Source organism: Neolamprologus brichardi, chromosome 7 (genome assembly GCF_056152115.1).
Source record: "Neolamprologus brichardi isolate AB-2024 chromosome 7, ASM5615211v1, whole genome shotgun sequence".
Classification (NCBI taxonomy): Eukaryota; Metazoa; Chordata; class Actinopteri; order Cichliformes; family Cichlidae; genus Neolamprologus; species Neolamprologus brichardi.
Genome location: NC_142110.1, coordinates 16089330 through 16116965, shown reverse-complemented (window position 1 = coordinate 16116965; position 27636 = coordinate 16089330). Strand labels below are relative to the sequence as shown.

Below are 27636 nucleotides of genomic sequence, written 5' to 3'. Positions count from 1 at the left end.
TACACTTGTGTTTGGTGGTATTTGAATGAATGTGTGACTAATGAACTTATTATTAATTATTAATTATTATTATTATTAATAAAATACTTGGGGGGAGGGCATATTTGGCGATATATATTACACCACCCACCTGTTCTTACACCTAATTTTGACAGATTGATACTTTCCATTAAGCTGGTAAACGCACGTTTCTGCTGCGTTTTGCCACACACGCACAAACAACACAGTGAGCGTAAACTCGAGGCGTGTATGTGGTCCGGAGTCTCCGCCCTCCGGAGCAGAGCAGGCAGCTGTATGAGCCGCTCAGCTTTCAGTGAGTTCAGAAAACTGTTTGCATACCAATCTTCCCCCAAACACTGCGTGCGGGTCTAAATTGGGATCGCCGATCTCGTAGTGGTGGATCTTTTTTCACAGTTGGACGCCGTTGGGCACGTTTCACTCCAGTGGACATCCCAGCTGATTCCGCCTTTCCTTTTTTTCTTTTCTTTTCTTTTTGATTTTGTTTCACCTGAATACGTAGGTTGCAATCAGTAGTAGCAGCTCTCAGAAATAGGCTGTGAGTAGCAGCGAAAACAGCGTGTCACAGCCAGAGGTTTCGGCACTGAGGTAAGAAACTGCTCTTCAGAAGTGTCTCCAACTCAAATGTTACGCACCGAGGCAAAAGATTTCAAAGAGAATTTCGTGACTGCCTCGTTGAACCGAGTCATTATTTTCAACAGCGTGTCTAATTGTCTAATGGGTGGTGGTGTGAGGGGTGTTGTTGTGTGCGCACTGTTTGATTTCTGCAGAAGCTACTTTGTTGCGGAGAGTTTAATTTTCACATCAAACAAGGAGCAGAAATGAAATGCCTCGCAAGAAGTGACACGAGCAGGAGCGCGCTTGTTAATTGTTTAAGTCGTTTATTGGTTTGTTAAAACCTCTTTATCCACGGGTCAGATCTCTCTTTTGTCTTTTAGAGATGCAAAAAAAATTGCATCGATGCATATCTACATTCTTTGAAAGTAGTTTAATCTTTTCATTTAATTGTGGGTTAGAGTGTGAGAAACCTGACAGCAGGGGCAGTCCAGAGCGACGTCTGTCAGTCTCCAAGCTGGCTTTCTTCCCACGGGGGTCCAGCTAAAAACCGGGCAGGCTGTCTGCAGAGACGTATGGAGCCACCAAATGGATGTCTCTCATGGCGCTACCTTCGTTGTAGGGCAGGAGTTCACTGTCAGTTCGCGTTAATCAGAGGGATGCATCATCCAAAACCACCTCCTCCATGTCTCTGTCTGTCAGAGCTCCTCTGGACCAGACATGAAATACTCAGAGACTGAAAGGGCAAAGACAGCACTCTTAAGAAAGTCCCGTGCTTGTGGCTTTTCCTAGTAAACTTGGGCTGTTTTTGTTTTTAAACTGATAAGTTGGATAGAGTGAAAAGTTGACGTTCTAACTCACTCAGTAAGCCAGTGAGAAACTCAAAACATCTGTCACTGAGTGTAACAGCTGGGAATCGGGTTATAATCAGATTTTGCCCAAGGAGATTGGCTCCAAGGGACCCATTAACACGCTCACCGGTGTGTCCAGGTGAGCGTGGTCTGCTGGGCTCTCTCGCCTCAAGTTAAAGTCACTGCCGGGCCCACGTCTCCCCGAGGCTGGTACAGTGTGTCAGGAGAAAGCAGAATCATATCACGCCCCAGCAGCTTGGACAGACTGACAAATCAGCTTCTGTCTTGATAAATGAGCTGAGCTCCACTATACCGCTGCCTCATGTGAAGATTTCTTTCTCTCCGTCTCTCTTTCTGCTGCCTGCTCTTTGTTCCACCTTATTTATTTTCTTTATTATCATTTTCTCCCCCCTACAAATCAGATGAATGTGAGCTGGTGGCTGGAGAAGAAGCACAGAAACTGGGAACAGAGGCGTGTTTGTTCACCATGTTGCGGATGAACATTTGCCTTGTCAAAAAAAAAAAAGACAGAAAGAAAGAGGAGGAGGAGGAAGGGGGAAAAAGAAACAGTAGTATTGATGCTTTTGGAGCAGCAGCCAACACGGATGACTAAACTCCGCCTGAAGCCTTTCTCTCCTCAGCTTGCTTCACATGAGTGTTGGAAAATAGAAATTGTTTTTTTTGCTCAGCGATGTTTCCAATACAAGTACAAATGTCAGCAATGGGCTTTGTAAACCTACAGTGTAATTTATACGGGGAATAAAGGTTAGCGGCAACAATGCAGACTCCGGAGGACAGCAATTAAATGGGAACATGTTTGAGTAGACTCAAGTCTCCGGCGTGCCCGGCTGATATTTATTCCACCTACAGACAGAGAACACCTGGTGTGAGACTTGCCACCGGTGATCAGTGTGCTCGTTTTAATAGTGCCTCTGATAATGTGTTGCTCTTAATCACACGTTTATGCGCCGGCGCTGAAGTGAACAGCAAAAACACATTAATAGGAGAGAGAAGGCGAGATGGAAAGAGGGAGAGGAAGTGTGGTGAGTTCACTGCTCCTGTGTCATTCAGTCCTTGGCAGAGATGGGGAAGTGTGAATTGTAGTGTATGGCAGCTCCCGCTGTGAAGACGGGGTGACTGACTTGATGCCGCCTGGCCTGGCAGTGCATCGCTCATTAAAGGCCTGAAATTAATCAGTCTGCGGTTCCACATGGTTGGGTGCCTTTGATTTCTCTCCGTCCCCTCCTGTTTCACTCTTTCTCTCTTTCTGTAATATCAGCTGATGTGCATGCAAATGACGGGGTGGGGAGGCTGATCACCGACCCTGAGTTTACATTCCTGATTCACTATGCCTCACCATAACCTCCTTCCATCTTCTCTTTTTCTCTCCGTCTGTTGCATCTAATCTATTTTTCCTTCTTCATCTCGTTCCCATCCTTTCTCATCTTACCTTTCTTCGTTCTGCCCTTATACAGTTTGCAGTACACGTCTGTATATTGATGAGTTCAGAGCAGCGGAGGCACAGGGAAAATGAGGCTGGGTCATCACTCTACACTCGCTTTCCCCTGTATCAGCCTCACTACAGCAGCAGTGGTCCGTAGAGATCCCGGAACTAAATGGAGTATCTATTGGCTCAATGAGAAAATTGCTTTTTTCGATTGCTAGAGGACCCTTCATTTAATGTGTGTGATGCAGAGGCCCCGGCCTGTAATGGGTTCGGCATCTTTGTTGTCGAGAGACAGGAGAAAATGAAATTTGCTTTTCAGCTGGCAGAAATAATTTACTTTCTGAAAGGTGTATTTTTCATCAGCTGTTTAAAAGCAGCGAAGGTGCGTGTTGGTGTACGGGCCACGTCTGCGCTGAATGTCCGAACCGCCGTGTTTTGATGTTGTCTGCTGAGGGCAGTTTTTCCGCTAGAAGTTTGATCATAACACAGCTCTGCTAAAATATAAAGCCGAGGTGGAAAACTTTGCTCCTCCGTGAAAGCAAAGCGCAGCAAAGCTCGGTAGAAAAATGAGCGTACGAGGTCAGTGAAGCCCGAACTTCCTCTCGCTGAGGACGCCTGAAACTGTGGCAGGCCAAAACAAGCATGTTGAGATAACAAGTGTCTGATGAGACATTGTGGAGAGTGAAGAAGCAAGCACAAACAACAGCTCTTATCTTGTCCGGTGATGATGCGCGATAAATGGTACTTTCATCCACACTTCAATATGAATTTACACAATAACCTCCTCAGATGAGGCTGCACTTAATTAGAATAGGAAAAATGTTATTCTCTTTAAATGTGACAGGCACGGCAACATTTAACCTTGTTCTTACCAGGTTATTTACATTCTTGATTGAACTATTCTTAGCTTTCATAAGGAAGTGAACAGCTAATATGTACCATCTTTAAAAAGCCAAATCTTTATTGCAGTATTGACCAGCGGTATTGCACATTCTTGGGTTTTCTAGGGTTTAGCTACCCTCCCCATCATCTTCAACCTTCATCCGTTCACGCTTCCATTTTCTGTTTTGTTCTTGGGTATTAGTCGCTGGGGAAGCAGTCTAAGGCATATCCCTTTTAAATAATTTTTCAATGTGCAAGATTCTCCAGTGGGATTGACTCAGTCCCTAAACATCTAGAGTAGATGCTTTGAGGCTCAAATTTGCTGTGCTTCTGTTGTTGCTTGGAGAGAAGCTCGTTGCAAATCAGAAAACTTTGTCTGGTGAAGTGTGTCATAATTGGGTGTTTTAACCTGAACCGTGATCCTGACCAAACAACTAGAGGAAAAATGGAAAAGGAAAGTGTAAAAATAATCATCAAGGCATTCAAACTCTTTGATTAACAACATCCATCTGGATCGAGGAAAGAGTTCGCATCAGGTATCAACAAATTTTGGTCAGGAGTGAGAAAGTGTTGTGTCAAAGCTGTAGCAGCAAGTAGACACAGTAAATTGCGAAAAAGAGACATGGAAATTGTTAAGCATTAGTATGGTTAAGCAAGTATTTTAAACGCTTGCATAACCTTCTAAGGGGACTTCATAATTTTATATCTGATGATTGTATGTGTTTATATGCTAATTCTGGATACCTCACAAGTGCAGTTGCATGTTAGAACAAAGGTGTGTTGGAAACACAACACACCTAAAAGGTTTTGCTACATCATAGTGCATATAAACTGTTTATTTGAGATGTATATAATTATAAATATTATAAAGTACCAATCAAAGTGAATATAAATTCAGTCTTAGCTTGCTGTCGAGTCGTGTTTCTGCATGAACACACAATCGCGCACTCCCGTGTCCCCGGTGTGTCTCCATGTGCACCAGGAAGCAGAGAGTGACCTAAACATGGGGCAGTTGGCAGCTCCACACTTCGCTGAGAGCAGGAAGTTGAAGGGGCCTCTTCCGTTTTTATCAGGAGGAAGCAGGACGTCTGTTTGTGCTCAGCCCAAGGATTCTTTGTGCTTATCTAGCGTTCACCCTATTTCCCTCAATAATGGCTGTGCAGAGCAGGTAATGAGGTAAAAGGTATGTATGTGGCAAGCTGGCCTCAGCAGATAGCAGGCTCTCCAATAGGCTTATGGCTCTTAGTTGAGGGCACTCTCAGCCACGTTTCAGATTGTTCAAATATCTCAAAGTCTCCCCCCTGCTTCCCCTCACCAACCCCGCCCTCAAGCCATCTTTCCTTCTGCATAATGTTTTTCAGAATTAATAAACCATTTCACTCAGGTGGCCATTAAAGGCTACTGGTGAGGAACCGCGAGTTATTACACAGAGCGGGCATACTTGCTAAATCCCCTGTGCTTTAGCCGGGAGGTTTCTTCATCACCTTGTGGTCTTTTCATCCCCCCCACCCCCAGATGTAGTTAAAGCTGAGAGAGGGGCTTAGGCAGACCGGGAGTCTAGGTATGTGACACGGTGAGATTATCTGCCTGGCTTCAGAGAGTGGAGCGACTTGGTTGTACTGAATGATGTTTAAGTTTAAGCGCGTCGCTGATGCAGAAAGCATTGTAGCAAAGGTATAGCAGAGTGCCTCACAAGTTTTCTTTGCTTTAGGTGTGTAAAAGGGAGGCATTTGTTTTGTGTTTGCGGCTGGGCTCGCTCACATTGGGTTCAGTGCCGGTTCACTGGGCTGATAATCAAATAGTGCCAGAGAGGAAGAGTTCGTTTTACGGATGCGATTGTTCTCCACGCTCACTGCCTAATGCTGGCTCTTTCTCACTATAGATGACTTTTGGCCTCCCTTTTTAAACTGCTTCTTGTCTTCTCTTGCAGAAACGACTCACTTGCTGTTGTACATTGTGATAAAGCCCCTGTGCTCACATGATTCATTAGGCAACTCAAATGGGGGGGGGGATTATACACTGCTTACGAATCAATGAGGAAGGAAAGAAGTGTGTTACAGGAAGAATAACCCATTTTCTACAACAATGTGAAAAGACTCCATTGTAAGACTCCACCATGTTTCTCTGTTTGCACAATGTGCAAAGGCGTCACTCTGATTGTCCACTTCAGCTCCAGTGTTGTGTTTCAAGCATTCTTCACTGTGTGTTTGACTCTCAGCGGTGATGTGAGAATTGGAAATTGTGCAATTATAGAGCTGAAGTGAGTCATCAATGCCAGTCATCAGTCAGTTATTCAGTAAGTTTTTCTGATCAACTGTTTGTGTTTTTTAGGGCTGTCGCTGTCTAAATGCCATGTTTTGGCCTTTTGAGCTTCAATGGTAATCGATAGCGAAAAATAATAATAAGTATCTGCTGGTGTACAGGAGTTAAGATCACATCTGCAATTTCAACATGCATGTAGATTTTTCACTCAAACACACAGAAGAAAAAGAATATATTTAATACTTTTTTTTTTATTCTTCTTTGACTCGGTGCACCAGTGCTCACCATCCAGAGAGAAGGCAAGGAAAACATTGCTGTGGCAAGAGAGCAAGGCTTGCTTGCAAAATGCAATCCTGGTCATCCATTTTTTGTGAGGCTTTTAAAGCCGTTAAATCGGATACAAAGTCACTACATTTGCATCCAAGCAACAAGGCAAACTGAAGAATGAGCATCACTGCTGTGAGTAGAAAGGATATCAGATGGAGCAGCTAAAGTTATATTTACTCATCTGTAGGTAGCAACAGAAAATTGAACAAAAAACAATACTTTCCCAGCCAATATATATGTGTTTTATTGTTTTATTTTGAGTCAAATAAAACCTCTTACCAACCAGTGTACCAGCTGTTTTATTTCTAATTGCACATAAAATTGCAAACTTCAGAAAGTTCTTGCAGTCCCTTATGCATTTAATTGAGCATCCTTGAAGCGCATTAGCAGTCTGTGGCTAGCATGAGCGCATTATCTGAGTAGATGTACCGATAAGGAGACACCACTGGACATGAAAACCCATCGCACTTCATTTAAGGCCACTGTTGTACTCTTCTCTGGCTGCTTTTTGAGGATGGTACTGGGAGCTGCACTCAGTCCAGATCTGTTTTCACAGCCTCTCCCTGTGACTCACTGGGCCTAATGGTTCTCTGCTCCTGACTCAGGCATTTTTTCTGATGAAATGGGACTCTCTCCCAGCTTCTGGTCTTTTTTTTTTCACCTCTTTTTTTCTGCTGCTTCAACCACAACTGCGTCCCAAATCTCCTCTTTCTGTAGGTTCTTTTCCTCGAGTGCTCGCACTCTGTGCATCCAAGTTTTTTTTTTTTTTTGATAAAAAGGCCATAGCATTACAAGAGTACCCCTATTAGTCATTGCAGGCTTTTAAAATGTGCCCTATTTTATTCCATATTCAGCACGGTGCTTTTTATTTCCTCTGCCTACAGGGGATCTGAGCGCCTGTAAATATCCCTGTTTATTTTTAATCACTGACGACGGGCTACACAGTATAATGTGATATGATAATTGTTGCTTGCAAATACAAACACACTTGCTCTTGTCAGAAATTGATTTGGCAATTTAGAGCGTACAAATTATCGTAGGGATGGACAGCAGGTTGTTAATGATGACCCAGATAATTAGGTCATTATCACTGTAAACAAATTAAAGGCATGTTGGTGCTGGATGATACCTCATTAACTCACTTTTTCAAACATTTACATTCTGATTGGAAGTCGGGGAAACAAAGCGGCGAGGGTGGAGTCGCATCAGGTTTAATGATACAGAGCGGACGCTTGGTTGGTGTGTGACGTCGTCTTGTTTGCTGTCTGTTGCTTTTCCAAAGTGGCTGAATTATAGAGTGCTTCTTGGAGATTTATATTCAGCGTGATATGGGTTTGCATCCCGGTCTGTTAATAACACTTTGCTGTTCCAGTCAGTGATACCCATACAAACCTCAAATACAAAACCACAAGTGCACATGAAGCTCTCCCACACACAAACACACACACACACACCCCTGCAGCCTGGGTGCTGCTGCTACAACTATAGTGGAAAATTGGGTTGCTTCATATTTACTGCATATGTCTTTCATATCTGCTTGAATGTAGGTGAAATGTTTTGAATCGCACAGGGGGGGAAAAAAACCTTAGCTAAGCAGAGATTTCTTTATTTTAACCTGGAAGAAAACGTTGTAAACTTCAAGAGACGTAAGTAGGCTAATGTGATTCTTTCACTGCAAACTGATTATGTGCGTTTATATTCATGTATCAGTCCCTTTTCCTGTCAGCTGGCTGGCTTTGCTGTCTTTATAGCCCACACACCTCGTCCACAGTGCTGCTCCCCCCTGTAGCTCCTGTGGAATAACAGCAATGTTACAGGCCCTCCCACAGGGTCAGACTTGCCACAGGTCTATTAGACATACGGGCTCCCTGTTAGCTTCCAGGGCATCAAGGCCTGGAAGCTTCTAATTAAAGAAAAAAAGAAGAAGCTCGCAGCAGGTTAGAAGCTGGACCTGGGGAAACTTGTTGGGGGGGGGGGGGGCTGGGGGGCAAATAACGGTCTCTCTCCCACCATGATCACAAGCCTCTGAGAGAGACGACTGCATTTACCTCGAGCTTGTTAACAGGAAAGTGAAAATCTTTAAAAGTCGTGGCAGTTTATGTGGCGGGCGTCTGCCTCCGCTGTTTTCTGTTTACATTTTGTAGGCTTGCTTGTGATTCGCTTTACTCGTGCAATAATGTTTTGTCGCCTGAGGTTATGGGGCGTCTTACGAGTGTGACACAGGTGTGCTCATTGCCGGATTTAGCTTCCCTTCGGCGGCGTCCTTGTTTATTGCACACAGTCGCGCTGTTGGACTACATGTGGTTGAAAACTGAAGCTGAACTGTTGCTCGCAGTGTATCCCTCAAAGCCAACTGAGGTTGTCCAAGTGAACCAGCATCCTCCAGCAATCCAGAGTAGGCCTGTGTGAAGATCGTAGTGATGGTTCTTGGACAGCCTCCCTGCGTGCTGAACGTCTGCCCCCTTCATGTCTGACTGAATAATTGCCTTTTAACAGCAGATCAGATGTACACGGTGTAGACTGTTATTTTTACTCCTCAAAGGCGAAAACAATTAGACGGCAAAGACGGTACGCACTGCTGCCTCATGACTTTTTCATGGCGCTTTATGAAATTTTTAACCTGCTGCCTCTTTAAAAGTGCGGTGTGCTCGAGACAGCATTCATGGGTCAGTGCACTAAAACCCAGCCTCTGTCCTTTGGGCAAACAGTACGTCAACCCCAGCTGATGTGTTGCAGCCACAAGCAAACCACGCCATTAGTATGAAGGAAATGTGCTGCATTTAATATTCTCTGTGGCTTTGCAACTTCCAAGAGGAATTCATAAGAAGTCATGCATTTTCTAAGAAGAAAATAGATCTCTTTTTTCTTTTGTAGTTCTTCATGGTAAAATAGTTTTTATTCACTAATAGTTATTAGGGTAAACACAGGCAAACCATGAAGCATAATTCCCTTTTCCTTAATCCGTAACTCTCTGTTGCTTCTTTGCTTTGAAGCTTGAGTAGAGAGTCTGTGGAATTGAAAAAGCTGGCCACTGTTTAATTATTTAAAGTAAAGCATTTGATATTTTTATGAAAATTAAAATGTGTTTGATTCTAACATTTCTGACACCAGCATCCAGGGATCACCTTCACATGTGTTTGTCAAAGATGGCACAGGCAGGACAGGTGGCTCCAGTATGTGAAATCAAATTGGCTGCAGTGCTCATCGATTTAAATGTTCAAAAAGCGAGAAACCCCCCCAGATCATACACACTTGGAGATTTTTTTTTCCCCCCTCAGTGGAACATCAGGTGAGCTTGGCTGGCTTCCCGCTCATTTTGTCACTCGTCTCACGTCAGGATGACAGGCTGCTCGCACAGTGGTCCAATGTACTCTTGACCACCTGGTTGTGACGCTCAGAAGTGTGAAGTGTTTGAGGACAAAACAGACAGCTCAGGCAATTTTCCAAGAGTTTGCACCCCGGAGGATCGCTTGCCAGATCGTCTTTCCCGATAACGCTTGGCAGGAGGCAGATCCCATATGAAATATCTCGGCACCGACGATGAAGCCAAAGTAATTTTGTGGGTGTCTGTGAAAACCCCTGGACGTGTAAAGGTTCTTTTTGGCTTAAAAAAAAATTGGTGGTTCTGCTGCTGGCTCCAGACTGCTGCTTTAATTGGACAGATGACAAAACAGGATTTAACAAAGATAAAACAGCTTTTAGATGAATTCCTTCTAATGCTTAAAATTTGGTCTCACAAAAGAAACAATGAGGCAGAGGAAAGCGAGCAGTTATCAAAACCACTTTTGCTTATCTTTGCAGGCACTTTGGAAATGGACAAGCCCCCCTTTTTTTTAATAAGGAACAGATGTCTACCCTTTCCTCACTCAAAACATCTCAGGGTGAGCTATTTGCCATATCGGGTGCGGCCATGGAGTCTATACACTGTGAGCTTTCAAAACACCCCCCTTCAAATATTTGGCCAGCTCCGTGTGTCTATATATTTATCCCGTTGCTTTTGGCTTGAACCAAGTGTGTGTTGTGCTTCCAAGAAGCTCAAGACTTTGCAGACAGCAACTTTAAAAAAAAAAAAAAAGGAAAGAAAAGAAAGCGTTCCATATCTCCTCCTGCATCACCACAGCTCATTATACGGGATATCATCTGTAATCTCCCTCTGCTTTGTTCATCTCTTCACCATTTGGTGGCTCACATAAACACAAGTCCCATGCCGTGAAAAGTAATGAGTTGCATCTTATATTTGTTCTCTAGGCTTAAATTTTGTTTGCAGCTGTTTGTAGATCTATTTTTGTTGTTGTTAAGACTATATTACAGACCCCTTGGATACCTTTGATCTGCAGTACTCCTCTGCTTCAGCTCGCAGGATTGCTGAATGTGCATCACCGTCTTTTTTTCTTTTTCTTTCCATTTTAAAATCAGTCAGACGTTTAAATAAACACACAATCTGTAATGTGTTTCGCCATAAATATCCCAGCGGTGGTCACTCCTGTGGTCCTGTTTCAGGGCTGTGGGAGCACTAAGTGGACTGTTTATTTATAACTGTTAGCCTGTGCTACCCCACAAAAGCTGCAGTGCAGGCTTGAGCACATTACTCACAATTTCGTCACCACCCCAATTAATACTCAAGACAGCATCTGCATCAGTCCCTCTGCTTGAGTTCAGTTGAGTTGAGAGAATTAAAAGTATATCAGCAGCGGTGTGATTGCTATTCTGAACTTGTTATCGGCGTGTGCAACGATGAGCAGGTTCGCAGAGAAGAGTCTGCATTACAAGTATGTCTGTTTTCATAGTTTAGTGTTTTGGTTGTTTGTTTGTTTTTTTCGTTTGTTTTTTTTAAGTTTGAAATCAAAGCTAATAATTTCAGATGGGTTTGACCTCACCGTGTTGCCCGTGCTTCTACGACCGCAGTCCTCCCCGTACGATTGTCTCAGATCCATCATGTTCTGTGGTGTAAATCTATTGACTTGTGTTTCTTCTGGGACTTAATCTTGGAGCCTCTCCAAGCAGCTCAGTTTCCATCCTCTCCCTATCTTTCCTCCCTCTCCCATAAATCAATGTGATGTAATTGCATAAACTCCCTTTCCCACATCTCAGGACTGGAGGCAGAGAGAAAGTGTTTCAGTGTGGCCTGTTAACCTTAACCCTCAGCTTCCCACATTTGTGATGTCTGTGTCTTGTGAAAGTTTCATGTTGACCTTTAATAAAAAAAAAAAAAGGAAAAAAAGCAGTGTTTGCAGAGTTTATTTCATTGCTGATATTTGGTGTTTCGTTTTTCCAAGCAGCAGGACTGTGGAAGTCTTTCTCACAAATGGCACTGGCTGTTTACATCTGGCTAATTTACTCTAAGCTCAGCAGATTAAATCTCATTTTCTGAGTGCTTTTTGTGTTGAGCCAAGCATGATTTCTCCTGACGTCTCCTCACCGTCAGGAGTCTCACTAGGCTCCCTCGGCCTATTGAAGGAATGTTTCTCAAAGCACTTCTGCATTTTCACGAGATTGGACCATGGCAATAGTCCAGCTTCCATTCCCCCTCTTTTTCCACATTTCATTGCCTTCCTGGCTTCCTCTTTCATTCAGATATCTCTCAGCTTTGTCCGAGAAGAATCGAGCGTAGAGTGAACCGGTGTGGAAAGGTTTTGCAGTGAGCAGGAGTCTTACTCACACACTTTGTACTTATACTTTATCCAGGTTTCATCATTCGTCCGCTGCTCCAGTAATCCTCCCGCCATGAATCGCACCCTGCTCCCATGGTGATAAAATGATTTTTTTTTTTCTGGCTCACGCTGAAACACACTTCCACGGTATTTGGCTATTAGCGCAGGCATATTTGACAGTGTGAGAGACAAAACGCATGTGTCGCTCTCAGTTGTGAGTTTGTCACAGCTTGTTACCTGCTGCTTGTTACCGCAGCTGCCACATACAGGCCGACATGGATGAGGAATTCTGAGGGATACAGGGTTCTTTGGCATATGTGCAGCTTTATGAGGAGTTCCCAGTGTGGAGCCTGTGTGCCGAGGAAATGATCCAGATGCAAAGCTTCTGGCTCTCATAACCCAGTGGGACACCTGCCTTGCTGCTCCCGTGCAGCCCTCTGCAAAGTCCACAAAAACGAAGGCTACCATCTTTCCTTGGAAGGAGGAGGAGTCATAACGTGCTGCTGCATATCAGGCATGTGGAGTATTTGTGTTGCTTGTATTGCATGTCTCTGGTTTAGGAGTTTCAATTTAAAGTCGTTGTTGAATTCACCTAAATGAAAACCCTTAACAGATTAAATGTTGAACTGGTTTTGCCGGGTGTAATTATTTTGAAATTCGCATTTATAACAAAAGCCATGTTTAATTTTTCCAACATGCATCTGATAGATGGAAAAAGCTGCTGAACAACCCGAATAAACGCCTCAATGTTTGTCAGCCGCAGGAAACTGCCAAACCACGCTGTGATTAACTAGCTTATGCTGAAATGGCTAATGTTTTTCTTTATTTCTCGATAAATTGGGCTCAAAAGGTTTTGACATTCACATAATTTACTGCAAGTTGAAACCAACATGTCACAGTTTTAATTGCAGGCAAATGTAAAAAATATAAACTTCAAGCATATTTCTTTTTTCTTTTTTTTTAAATAAATATAGTAAACATGGTGTTTTTGCTGTGTTTACAAACCTAAAGGAGAGCCATAAATGTGTGTATATTTATGTTATCTGGATTATTTTTGTTCACATTGAGCATCTCTTTGAGGTATGAAATCAAAATGACATCAGATCCTGGATATATATCAGGATGTCCTGCAGTCTTTCTCTGTGTGTGTTTGTACTTTTTTCTTTAGTAATGCGACCCACATGTTTGCACGCTAATAAGCCCAACATGTGTTGTTATAGCCCAGCCTTTACAGCATTGTTCCCCTTGTTTGAACACAACAACAACTTGCAAACAGCGGTTTTATAACTTAAAATACGCCGACAAAATAGTTTTTGTCAGTCGGTGCATCATCATCATCTTATTTCTGAAGTAGGAAGCTTCACTGGGGTGTGTTCACCAAGGTATGTAGTGAAAACCATTAAGAGTTGGAACCAGATCTGATGCTGTAAGTACCAGGCAGTGATCCAGACATTGCTCCTTTTTGGGATTTATACGTTAGTTGTGCCAAAAGTTTTTGTTTTCATTCATGCGGCAGTGTGATGTACAAACTGTTACAAAGTGGCCATGGAGCAAATTCAGATTAACAAAAGCAAAACATCACTGGTTTGGCACAGCCTGTCAAGTGCATGGACGTTTCAGAAGAGGAAGGAGTCCAAGTCACTCCTCCTCCTCCTGGTTTTAATCATGAAAATAAGTTTCATCTGGTCCCATTGCGCACATATTCTTGCTTCCACTTCTTGTGTATCTTTTGCATTATGATGTTTACCGCTCATGACCCACTAAATAGAGTCATGAGCTTCAGTTGACAGAAAGGTCAAGGTGAGAAAGATCATATCCCATGACAGCTAATCTCACAGGTACAGGATGTTTCTCTCTGCCATTTCGACATCTCTTCTCAGAGATGTAGGGAATCAGATCTTCACAGCTATACAAAAAAACACTATTACCTCACGGTATTGCAGAAACATTTAAGTGAAGCCTAGAAATGGTTACCAGATGTTTGTTTAAGCAGCTTGTTGGGCGTATAGGACAACAGTGGGCCAATATTTCTACAGCGTGCTTCGGGGGGAGTCAGGATATGATATGCTGTTGTACAAAATGTAGCTGATTCATAATATATTTCAGTCTCTGAGGTGCAGCAGATAGCTGTATTTGTTCTATACATGCATAATACATCATTTTGTAAAACGGTCTTCTGTTTGCAGCATCGAGCCTGATCTGTATGTGCAGGCTGACTGACAAGCTGTCATTGCTATAGCTGTAAGTGACCAACAAAAAATAGGCTGTCAGTTATTCAGGAGACGCTGCCAAAAGTTCCATATTTTAAATTGTTAGTAAATGGTGTTTATTTTATCTTTCCAGAAGCTTTGGATTTTGTTACAAAGATTCAAAATATCAATGTGCAGACACTGCATTGAGCTTTAGGACCTTTAACTAGGATTGATAAATAAAACAACAATTAGTGATGGGAACCAGCTGAGAATGGTTTCCAAATGGTCTAATCTATCAGAATCATTGGCCTCCCAGCTAATCAATTCCTTTCATCAGTACTGGCATGCTGTTGTAAGACTTACATGCAGCAAAACAATGATATGAAACTTTTACAAACCTCAAACAAGCACTTTTTGTATGCTGTATATAGACTTGGAGATCACACAGATCAAAAGGGGACGGTAATCAAGAACTAACAAGTAAACAATCAATAATGGGATTGGTATCAGTTGTGTCAGTATACATCCCATGTTACAGCTCTACTAATGAAAAAAAATGTCTACAATAGTCTGATCTAATAGTTTGAACTGAGCGCAGATCTGGCATTGTTTCTTTTTGTGTACACGAAACACTTTATGAAAACTGTGCTAACTTCCTCTCTGTGCATGCAGCTTGGACTTTCTTCCAAATTCCTCTTAGATTTGAAGCTCCCTGAGCTCACTTCTGCACAGTTCTCAAGACTTACTGACTGAGGGATTTCTGTGGGTTGGAAAATCATTATCCTGTGGCTGTTCGACAGCTCGCACCTCCGGCGAGTGGAGGAGCCGGTGAACAAACTGGATTTAGCAGCCTCAGCCCCCTCCCCCTTTGTGTATCTAGTAATGAACTCTTACCTTGGCTTGGAAGGGTGCACTGCTGCTATCCTTTCTGTGTTTTTGTAACCCTCACTAAAAAAACCTTCCTCTTAATTGTGTCCCATGGGTCCCGAGCTCTCAGTATTCACAGCCTTTCCTGTCCCTCTTACTGATCCTCCTCCTCTCCCAACCTTAGCCCCATCATCCCAATTCGACAGGTTTCCTCTTTAATCGCTTGACTTCAAAGCGATATTTTGATGCCCCCTCCCCAGGCCCCTGGCTCCTCTGAGAGAAGGAGAGGGCTAGACTTGGGGGCCTGGGAAGTAGGGTGAAAGTGTGGTGGTGCACAAGGCAGCTGGTTAAGTTAGACAGGCATGGGTTAAAGAAAATAACAAGTAGTTCAACTGCTTTTTTTCATCACTTTGTCACATGAGAGAAATTGCTGTTGTGTTTTTAGAGAAGCAAGTCGCACACCTGAAAGGCTCTGTGTAAGACACGTCTTGCTGTTCTTTGCAGAGGTGAGAGGTACAAGCTCCTGCCGGAAAAAACCTGGCGAATAGAGACGAGCCCTGGCTAATGTTTGCCACAGAGGTTGGACACAGTGTCATCTTTCATCCACGTCAAAATAGCACCCTCCAAACACACTTCCAAGAGCTGCATTCTCATCAGGTTCCCATTTAGCTCAAAGCGATTAACACTGAGAAAACACAAGGCTTGCTTAATGAGTTCAGTCTGTATCTTTTAGCTGGAAAAATAGTGCACCCCAAATGCATGAATATGCTCTTGCCCCGCGTGTAACCTCCCTGGAGCACCTACTGTAGCGTGAGGAACAAAGAAGAAAGGTTTGCTGTGGCCAGAGAGGAAAGGGTGAGTGATTAGCTGTTGGATGCCCTCTGATCAGTGCAGGGATTGTTTCTCCATCGTGCTGGTTTATCTTTGTCTCTGGTAGTTGACTCGCACTGTTAGATCAATAAATCCAGATGGAGTAAGGCATTAATTCTGCCTCAGCATTGCCCTCATTAAAGAGGACGCTCAGGAGATATATAGCTGCCGGCAAGTGGCCTCCTTCTCATTTCTGTAATATTAGAGCTTGATGTATATGGCGAAAGATCACCAGGGAGGAATGACATCCAGAGCTGTAGATTTTTCCTTTGATTAAGTGTCTTCATGAAAGTTGGATTTAAGCTGTAAACCGCCCCTTAGGTTATTATCTCCAAATTTGGAGTTCCTCGTAAAGCTCAGGGGTTTGCTTTTTGTCATCACTAGTGAGAAGTTGAGGTTAAACCCAATTATAATGTGTAGATGGAAATACTGTCCATTCCTGTACTGTTGTCCTTTCCACTTCCTTTCCTCAGAGGAAGTGCCACAGCTCAAACTGGGTGCTGTGCTCTGACTTCTGACATGTCACAAAAGGTTTCCTGCCTAACATGCAAATTGGCACAGAAAGTCATGTTAGGCATTGTTAGATTATTAAAATCAATGTGGTCGATTGTGTTCAGTGACTCAGCTGTGGTGAAGCCTCGCAGGCAGCTAGCAGCTACAGCTGTCAGTGCCACTCAAAGCTGACAGGCCCTAATAACTCAAACATTTAGCATTAGTGAAGTTTGAATGGAATCGAAAATACTTTATTGTTGTTATACAAGTATACCGATGTTTAGACTGCCATCTCTCCTATGTTCACCAGGAAAAATGAACATAAATAGATTATTATTCAAGATGGAGTGGTTATATAGGGGGTGCAAAGATAGTCCTGAAAGTTATTGTCAGTGCATGTTGTTCTAGTGTGGGGGGGGGGGGGGGGGGGGGTGATGAAGGCCATAGCTCGGGGGAAGCTCAGTTTGTGTGGGACTGTATTAATTTGTTTGTCTATCTGTTTGCCTGATGGCAGAAGTTCAAATCGAGGCTGACCGGAGAGGGAAGTGTCTGAATTGAGGCTGTTGGCCTTCTTCAGATGGTTGGTGTAGACATCTCTGTGGTGTCATAGCTCCAACTCTACCACATGCTAGGCAGTCTTCACCGATAGTGTAGGTCCTTCTGCTCAGCAGCTGTGCAGCTTCTGCACTGCACCTTGATGCTGTTTGTGAGGATGCTTTCAGAGGGAGTTTCATTCAGCAGCAGCAGTTTCTGGGGGAGCTGTGCTTCGCCTTGATGAGTTATTGAAAAGTTGAACTCACCTTACAGTTCTTATGAAGGTGGGTATTAGTTATAGAGACCAAAAGCTTCTTTGTACAAAGCTATAGATGTGTCTTTTTCTTCTATAAAGTGATGCATTTTAACAGCGGACTCCATCTGGTTTGACTCAAGTTTGGCCTCAAGTGCCGATTAGAGGAACTGCAGATTTTGGCACTTTGTGGTGGGTTCATTGCTCAGTTCTTGAGGTTTCTGCATGTTTAAAAAAAATCAATCTGGCATCACAGATGATGCAAGAGACAGAGAAGCCGACAAATGGCAGTAACATACGGAGGCTTTTGAGCATTTTTATTGAAGGCATTTGTTGTCTGTGAAGGTTCTCAGTCATCCAGGTCATCGTAGTCTAAGGAGCTTGGAAAGAAAAGCGTCTGGACTTCTTGAGTTGCTTGAAGACGTTTCACCTCTCATCCGAGAAGCTTCTTCAGTTCTAAGGGTCCAATTGGTGGGGACCCTTAGAAGCTTCTTTTCTTTCCAAGCTCCTTAGACTGAAGGCATTTGTTCTTATGCACACAAAAATCATCAATTTTGTTTAAAAAAAAAAACAAAAAAAGGAGAGAATTGAAGCTTGACATCCATAGTTCATATGTACTCACTAAGTACTGGTGCTTCAACCAAAATGAATTTGTTCTAATTCCCTTTCAGCAGTTATCTGTGTAAGCACTGACACTCAGAATGGCCATGGATATTAGACTGTATTATTCAAGAATGAGAAATGCCTGCATTGGAAAGGTGAGGGCAGTGTTTATATAAGGAGTATATTCTTACTGCATTATGATACTACAGTTTCCCCTGCTATCTCTATTGTGAGTGGTATTGAAGCACGTGATTTATCATGTGCTGATGGCTTGCACACAAGATAGATGTTGATGATGCAATAATATTGTCAGAGCCTGAAATAACAGCACAGACTAATCAATTAGTGGCTGCCTTGATGTTTAAACTGCCCACAGTGCTTCGGCGCTTAAATGTCAGTGACAAATTGGCAAGGGAGATTTCCTTTAAAAGGAAAGTCATCGAGCGGATGTAGATGAAACCTTTTCTCTAGTGTTGACTCGTTCTCTTTGTTGGACCCTCAGTGGCCTGGCCTTTCTAGTCCTCCCCTCGAGGTTTCGTCCTATTGTTGTGCTTTCTCAGCCGCCTGCGCTGATCTCTCTTCGCACCCCCCCATAAGCGATTCATTGAGGCTCTGCAATCCTATTGGTGCTCCACTTTCCCATGGAACGGTTTCCATGGAAACCAAAAAATAATGCAGACCCTCAACACTGTTGCTCTTCACTGGCTAATAGCTCTCTAAACAGGGGTTCCAAAGAGACTGCCACTGCAACGGGCTTCATGGTAAAATCTGACCACTCTGTACCTGATTACAAACCGTAATGACGAGAGTTACTTATATATATGCTGCTGTTTGGGATAAACTGCTGCAAAACTGAAAAGGATTACAGTGTTGCATTACCTGGGGATCTCTGAGCTAAACCATATGGTGAATATTTTCCTTAAGAGTCACTCAACAAGGCTGCCCATGCATGCGTATCCACTGTAAGGATGTTAATGATTTCCCGAGCACGTGTACCTTGTATTGTCTGAGTTCAGGGTGCTTAGATAAGGGAGTGTATCATTCCAGTGCATCTCCCCACTTCTCAGATTTGTCCACTCTCCTCAGTCAGCCTTTGATTGCCTTTTCCAGATGTAATCAGCGCCTTCTATATGGGGCTGGCAACGTCAGTTGGGTTTTGTGTCCTGGTGAATCTGATGTCTGCTGGCAATATGGTGTGTCTGCGGGATGATGTGGCTGGCTCTATCAGCCAGAATACTCTTGGGATATTCTCCATCCCCGAGCCTCTGTCAGAATGAGAATACCCTGCCTGTATTTCACCATCTAATGTGGCAACAGCCGCTTGCCGTTCATGTCTTCGTAGGCAGCTCTCTCCATATTTGATGCGGTAGTTGTCAGTGCCAGTGCTTTGAAACTGGCTCCAAAGTATTGTCAGTCAAAACTGTGCTGCTGACTATTTTTGCACATGGAGGCTGAAATACCAGCAATTTAATTGGCTCTCATTGCGATATCGTTATTTTCAGCTGGGAGACAGTTGTGGCAAAGCAGTTTAGAAACAGGAAAAAGTTTAAAGCATTTATGCTCATTAGACACACTCGGCTGGAGACGTATCTTACACTGACAGTTAAAGCCAGTAACGTGCGGTAAGAAAGTAAGGTATTCTACTTCCAGTGAATAATGCATGAGTTCAGATGCTCATCAAGGTCAAGTCGCAAAATGCATGAGGAGATTGTGGTGTGTTGGGTTTTCTAATAAAGGATAGTTAATTAGTGAGAAGATACACTGTTTCTAATACCTCGAGGCAGATATTAAATTTTTACCTGCCCAGAACTTTGGTCTGGGTTGCTGCGACTAAAGGCAGTGCATTTTCCTGTTCTGTCCCTGTTTAATTTTGCCTTCCAGCAGAGAAGTGGAAAAATTCACACAGAGAAAACACTGTTACAGTCCTAGATTGGAGCACTACGGGGAGCGAGCGCTTCATACATAATAAATGCAAACTCGGTCATTTTAAGTGTCCTAGAATTTTTTATTTTCTGTGTTTTTTCTGTTTTTTTTCCAAGCTCTCGCTCTTACTCTGCTCAGATGACTTACGTGCACCAAGACAAATGTACCACTTTTCTTTCTCTTCGCCGCTGCTTCACTGTTCATTCATCTCATTACTTCAGTCTTGACCTGTGCTCCTTCTGCTGTGCTTCTCTTCAACAGCCCATGAAAACAGGAGAGGAGAGAAAAGCGAGAGAAGTCATCAGCTTCACCTGAACGAAGACGAGGAACAAGCAGATACACATGGTACGGTAGTGTTTTATCTGCTAAAGCGGCACACATGCAGTTTTTCATTTTCACCTTATATTTATGTGTTAAACACATTTCCTTTACATTTTCCTCAGTATATGTCTGGAACGTGGGGGTGTTTCCATGAATAATTTCTAGCAAATCCAACAATAATTCCACTTCAGCACACTTAAAATTGTTTGAGAGGCGCTGCATAAAGAGGTTGTTGACAGACTCTTTTCAGTAAGATGCTGACAGCACGGGCGCAAAACCATTGTTAACGCCGACAGGAGGCACAGTGCTAGAGCAAGAACCAGTGTGTGTGTGTGTGTGTGTGTGTGTGTGTGTGTGTGTGTGTGTGTGTGTGAAGCCAGTCCTGCAAAGAGGCAGACGTGCTTTTGTCCCTTTGCTATCATAGCAGTCTTGCACTGGTCTTTGTTAGTCCCTGATTTGCATTGGCATTTGTAGCATTAGTATTCCAGACACAGCAGAGCAGCAGACACGTATGGATTGAAAGGTTAAAGGGGATGTTAGACCCAGACACATCAGCTGCAGTCAGTCATACATGGAAGCATAAAAAGCATCCAGTGAAGCAAATAATATGTGCAAGTGACATGTAAGATTATGAGCAAAGTCGAGCTGTTTTCAGTTACATAAGTATTGATTTTAAACTTTTCATTTTAGTTTAATGCAACGTGTGTGTTAATGCTCAAGCAGTCACTTGTTGGGTGCCCTTCAGGCGCCTTACGGTCAAGCCACACTGTGCATGAATCTAATAAACCTGGCAATGACATCAGGTTTGTTGGATGTAGACTGTGCAGTGATAATGGCTGCTGAACTGGAGGCCATGACACGCACAGTTGCAACCCCTACTCTTTCTTTCTTTCCATGCTATGACCATCTTGGAATTTTCCCAAGCTATCTTTGGTTGCAAGATCATTACCACCTTTGAACTTCTCTATGGCTATGATAGGACTGCAAATCTAACGGTCCTTTTATGGTTTTTGTATTATTGCCCTTGCGGATGGCGGCATGTGCCAAAAGTGGCACCATAGCTGTTTGATTTTTTTTTTTTTTTTTTGTGAGCTGATGTGCAGCCGGCATGGTTGGGTTGAAGATGGAAGGGTATGATTGTATTGGTCTTTACCGCCATGCAGTAGCTTGAAGAGATCAAACACTTGGGAGAAAACGTTAAAGAAATCTCTGATCGCTTTGCTTCCTCTTTCGACTTCTTCTGCTGTTATACCAACACTGATGCAGAGGTTTTTTGTAAGTGGCAAGGATGTGTTATTCAGGAGATGACTACAGCAAATCTGGTGCTTTTTTTAACTAATAGTATAAAATGGTTTGAGTGATAGTGGCTCTGTAGTGTAGTGGTTAACGCATTCACTTAACACAAGCAAAAGTTTAGGTTTGACTCCAGCCCAATCTGGACAGTACGAGTAAAATTTCATTTAAGATTTCAGAGTGAACTCTAAACTGACCTGTATGTGCAGCGAAAACTATTCAAATGTTATTTTATAGATGTAAACAAGAGGACCATAGAAACCAGCTGTCACGGTTTCATTTGTAAGTCTTCTGTGCCGTAGGTGCCAGAAAATATGTTCTCTAATTTGATTTTCGTGAGGAAGAGGATTTTAACATTGGCTTTTTTGTGGCACAGTAGCTGCTACCTGTATACAGAGCTTTATGTGGATATGGAGTTGCAGCAAAGAGGGGTGGGATGGTGAATCTGCTTCATGGAAATGATGTTATGTAAAATTGAGCATATAAAGGACCGCTTTAGCCCACGAGATGCTCTGCTGCACTCTGCTCTGGTGAGTCATGTGAATTTTGATTCACCGTTACAGCTGAGGTTCATTTGCAAAGATTTAAGACCTAAATTTGATTTAGAATCATATATGAAGAGTTCAGCTTTTATATATGAGGAGTCACACCTTGATGCATGCTCAGTTGTTCAGCTAAGGAAATTCAGGAAAGTGGATTTTGTTCATCTGGGCGTTGTTTTCAGTGGGAGTAACGTTTTGTCACTCATTCGAGTCACTCCCTTATAGTGGAGGAACTGCTGGTTTGATTGATCTAAGAAACAAACATTCACATTAATAAATAAACTTAAAGGAGGAAAAAATATACGCCAGTATATAAGATTTAAACATCCAGTCTAGACTGGCTTCCTGGTTTCATTTATAAACATGTCTTCCTCTTTTATTTCTTTATTTTATTTCAACATTGTTGGATGGGGTCACTTTCAGTTTTACCTTGAACCAGCTTTATATTTGAGTTTCTTTTCTTTTCAGTTTTTTTTTTAACTTTAGTTTTACTTTTACCACAGGACAGCAATTGAATGAGACAAATCCAGGACAAGGATATAGAAGAATCAAAAGAACAGCGCAAATAGGAAAACAATGAATGGAAAAGGGGGATTGTGGGGATATAAAAATGAGTGTAATGCAAATTGTGTGAAGATCTGCTGTTTCAGTGGGTTCAATCATGTTCCCCCAGTGATCAAATAAAAGATGGGACAAAATAAATGCTAATAGTAACAATAATTTCAGCAATAACAACAATCCTTATCTTCCTGTATGCTGTAAAGTGTGCATGTATAAACCAATATACCAACCCATGCACATACAGTTAAGCTGACTTATCTAAGTTTAAACTCTATTAGTTTCCTTAGTGGTTTTGCTCATCTCAGTCTTAAGATTTAATAACTGCATAAAAACACTTTACCTGTGAAAGCAGCTGACTCACAGGCATGTAGACACCCTGGACCTAAACTAGTACCACCTCATAATTGTCTTAACAAATCTGATAAAACTGACGACGTCTAAAGACATTTAATGTATAAACCTTTAATGATGGATACATGCACAATGATCTAAAATGAAATAGTCTTCTTCTGCTTCTCTATTATTTTGGAGTTTCTTTCCCCTGAAGTCTGGTTTGGTTTAAACTTTCAGTTAGTTTAATCAAAATGTAAGATGTGTTTAAAGCTAGTTTAATTTTCTAGTTGAGTTTCTGCTTCCAATAATCTCTCTGTGATGTTTGCTTGGTCCTTATAGTTATTATGTGATGCCATCTGAGGTCTGATTTGAGCTTTCACTTGAGGATTTTTTTTTAAATAAGGAAATGTGGTGGAATTAAAAGCTCATTTTCAACAATCTCACCACAAACATTAATCTAGTTCTTATCTACCCTGGAATGAAAGGCGAGCTTTAGCTCCTCCTTTTACAATTCAGTATTTAAAGACAAAAACCGCGATCCACCGAGAACCAAACAAACTGGAATAATCTTTTAATTTCTCTGATACATTAAGTATTGCTAACACGCTTTTGGTTTACTTACATCAACTTGTTTTGCAGTGGGGCCTCAAATATACAGTATGCCGTTATCTCTTTTATCTGCAGCTTCCACAAAAACACAAACGTTCACATGCTTTATCCTCAAGGCTTTGTTTTGATCTTTGCATTGCACTGAAACCCCAGCCTGTAACACAAAGTAGGTTACACTGTTGTTTTTTTGGTTTGGTTTTTTTTGCTATTTTTCTTTTTCATTTTGTTGAACTTTCGCCAAGTGCGTGATATGTGTGTGTGCACGCCTCACACAAGAATCATCAGTAAGTGATAAAACAGCTTTTAGGCTTTCCACACGGGGGAACTAGCTGTATTCAAACTAGCATATGGCCTTGCAACAGGGTGTGAGTGATTGCTCATTAGACAAATGGCTGGCCAAGCTGTCCCCCCTGTTGTAAAGTGCTCTGCTCCCCTTTGTTTTCGAACAGGAACTCGAGCTAAGTGGAGATGCCAAACAGTCCTCTGCAGACAAAGGCCACTCTCACCCCATATCCGGGTTGCCGTAGAGACCGGAGTCTTTTTTTGGAAATATTCCAGCACGTGATTTAGGAAATCCTTCTGTTTTGAAAGATGTGTATCGTTTGCTTAAGAAATACGATTTTTAATTTTTCATGGTTTTGTTTGTTGGGGGTTTTCAGCCTGGATTTAGTGATGTTTGGTGACTTGCGTGTAGTTTGTGTTCCTTTGTCTTTTTTTCCCCCAGTGTCCTGTTCTTGTTTAGTGCCCTGAGGCTAAAAGTGTTGTCTTTCCTGAAATAGTCCATTGTTTACTTCTGCAAAGGCCATCTGTGATGATATGGACATCCGACAGAGACAACAACCTCGTATTCAGTGGCGTTTAAAGCAATATTCAGTGTGTTAAGAAAATAATTGTTTAATTGTTTCTTGCCTGAGGGTCAAATGGTGGTCAGGGATGTGCTGGTGAAATTATTGACTGGATTTTTCCAAGTTTTTGTTAAGCGCGGAACTGATATCGATTCTTCTCCCTGTGACTCTGATATATATAAGAAGGAGACTGAGAAACTTGTGGAATAACCCACAGAAGTAGACAGTGCAGTGATATAATTCCCTCGGTTGTTCGCTCAGTAATTTTAGACCATTTAGTTTTGAATTGAGTTATAACTCATTTTTGTGGAAAGCCCCAAAGGCAATGTGTCATTCTCTAAAAACGTGGGAAAAGCCTTAGCCGAGTCCTAACAGCCGGCAGCGCCGAAGTGTTTATGTGTTCATTGTGTGCTGTTACCACATGCCCTCACTACCAGACAACCAGTGGACTAAGCATTGGAGCTCTAGGGGATCAATGCATCATTGACCATGTGCCCGGGCCTGGTATCGATCCATCCTCACGCAGCCAGTTTGTATCTTCGCTCAGCCAGATAGAGGTGCCGAGACGATTAAGTGAAAGCCTCTGCTATGAGCGAAGGAGGATCTCACACACAGCAGGTTCAATAGAAGTCAAAATCTGCTCATCACTCAATCACATGTCCTCTGCTTAAGATAACTATCGAGAAGTTATTAGCGCTCTTCCCCCTCCCCCGTCCAGTAGTTCTAATCTAAGGAGCTGGAGAGTCGAGGATTTGGAGCAACTGTTACTACTGAACTAACAGCTGGATGTGTGCCCAGTTGGGATGTCAGGAATGTAGCCTGCAGCAGTGTTGACAACACATGGTCAGTCTGTTTCTTAGTGTTCATTCTGGGAGTTTTCCTCTTGTTAATCAGCCTGGCTTTCAGGAGTGTGTCAGCTGCCTGGTCAGAGGACTGCTTCCTTCTGGGGTTCACATAGTGTCATTTCAAACTGAGTAGGCTAGGAACTGAAATCTGAACTGGAAAAATAGAAGAATTTGACTTTAGATGAAAATTAACTGATTGAAATGCCTATTGTGTGTGTATGTAGTCTTTTAGTTCATTGCCTTAATAGTGATTTTGTACCTATTCTGAACTTTATGCTTCTGAGTGGCTGTAGCTCAGGAGGTAGAGCAGGTCACCTACTAATTGAAAGATTGGCGGTTCAATCCATGGCTGCTACAGCCTGCATGCCAAATTATCCTTGGGCAAGATGCTGAACCCAGAGTTGCTCTCTGATGCGTTAATCTGAGTTTGAGTGTGCGTGAATGTTAGATAGGGGGAAGAAAAAATGGGGCTTGTTTAAATATGGGTGAATGAGGCATGTTGTAAAAAGATTTTTGAGTAGGTTTTTGGGGAAACCAAAATGAGAGAACCTTACTCTGGAAACGTAATGGAATTAAAGTGAACTGAAAACCAAAAATAAAAAAATGAACAAAAAAAACGTGAAAAATACCAAAGTAGCCTGTCTGCACCAGTTACAGTGCTGGAGTATATCTCTTTTGTAGTCCCAGCACGAATTGAATGAAATTATAAAGGGTTTTGCACGACTGAACCAATTCATCATAAACTGTCCACTTTTGGAGGGGAGTAAACTAGCATTCCCTGTAACGTGCAGAAGCTGATGATATTCTGTGTGTACTCTGAAAACTCATTAAGCTAAACTTGCCTGAGGAAAGACAAGTTAAAATATCTTCCTGAGCATCTAACCAGCATTAGGACCTTTGCTTTAGCTTGCCCGGCTCAGTGTCTACACTCCTCTCTGTGTTAGAGCTACACCCACACACGCACACACTGCGAGCTGCCTTTGAGCTACTTTTGTACACTTTCTCCGTGTGGTTGTTTGCTGTTGTCTGAAAACTGTATGCCCTCTAAAGTATACAGTGCTATTGCTGTTTAGCATTCAGTGCACTTCAAAGCTCCTCCGTGTGACAGCAGAACCCAGGGCTCATTCTCTCCTAATTGGAGGTTCATTAAGGACTTGGTGCGCCTCACGGGAACCCATTTCATTGCCAGAGGAGCCTGTCTTTATTCGGATTTGGGGGTGTTTACTTGCTGTGGCTGATCTAGGAAGTCATGGAGAAATATGAAAATGGGTTTTTAATTGAGATAAAGGCTGATGTGGCATGTGTGTGGTCCCCTAGTGTCATTGTCGGAGGGTATTAGCGCATGCACGGAGAGCTTAGACTGGCATGCAGTTGATGACAAAACACACCTGCTCCAGCTGCATTGGGGAGCCTGGGAACGAATGTGTCCTCCCCAGGGTTCAATTACAGGTGATCACTTAGAGGGTCAATGATATTTAAAGAGGTCAAGATACAACCCATAAAATCTCGAGAGGATTTCAGTATTAATGATTGTTTTTAATGCAGGATCATGCTCAAGATGAAGTGAACTTGCTGCTTATGTGAGGGTGGAGGATGGCGACAGTTTGACGAGGAGCAGACACAGAGTGTCCTTGTAATTCTGATCCTTTTGTCCAGGGCAGCGGCTGGGGGAGCAAGGGAATATGGACTGGTTTCATTAATCCTGCTGAAAGTGACATCTTCAAGGAGAATCACCCACGGGTGTGCTATTTATATGTGGAGTACTTTCAATCTAGTCTGTGTCTTCCTTATCTTTTAATTACAGCGGGTTGACACCACCATAATGGTTGATCGTGTAGGTGCCGACTGAACAGACTTCTGGTTTTATGAGTTAGGAATGGAAAAAAAAAAGAAAAAGAAAAGATCTATTCCTCACGCTTCCATTGAGACGAATATAGGTCGGATCAGTTTGTCCTCATTAGAGAGCTCTTGCTTCTTTTGGTAGTGTGAGGTTGATGTTTTTAGGATCAGTTCACATCAATTCACCATCAAACTCATCTGTGCCAATTTCCACAGCCTAAGCTGACTGTGGATCAGTTTTCACCAGGAGTAAACAATGAGCTCTTAGCGCCGCATGACATTTTATGATGTCAGTTACAGGAGATGGAGACAGATTTGGCATTTGCTGGATACCTTGGGGCGAAGACTGTCGCTGTAGCTTGTCAGATTGAGGACATACAGTATTTCCTGCATGTTTAAAGAAAAAATCCAGCACATTGTGTAGTTGTAGCAGTGCAGTACTCCTCACTGTTTTTGTGTGTACATGTGTGGCATGTTTATTTATAATAGATTTTAGCCAGTACAGCGTGTTATCTTAACACATCGCTAGCATTGCTCAGCGGCACACCTGAGGAGGACCAGCCTTTAACCTAGTAGCAATTTTTCAAAAGTGATATAAGCCTGCAGCTCCTGGGGTGTGAACCATGTTTTTCCTTGTCTACATCATATACACTGCAGAATATTCAGAGAAAGCGTTAGTGGTCTGATCTCTGCGACTGGCCAGTGATCGATGAGGACCTGT

General features: G+C 42.6%; 1 protein-coding gene across 2 annotated transcripts in view; it reads left to right on the top strand.

Moving 5' to 3' along the window:
• Window positions 1-302: 302 nt before the first annotated feature.
• Window positions 303-27636, top strand: part of tspan18b (tetraspanin 18b) — a 35298-nt gene continuing 7964 nt past the window's right edge. The window contains exons 1-2 of one of the 2 annotated variants that reach the window (XM_006782618.2): window positions 303-606; window positions 19989-20072. In XM_006782618.2, the coding sequence (XP_006782681.1) occupies window positions 20070-20072 (3 nt within the window). In that variant the 5' untranslated portion in view covers window positions 303-606; window positions 19989-20069. Of the gene's footprint in view, window positions 607-18526; window positions 18566-19988; window positions 20073-27636 lie in introns of those variants that run through there. The other variant, XM_087843210.1, reaches the window with a different exon arrangement.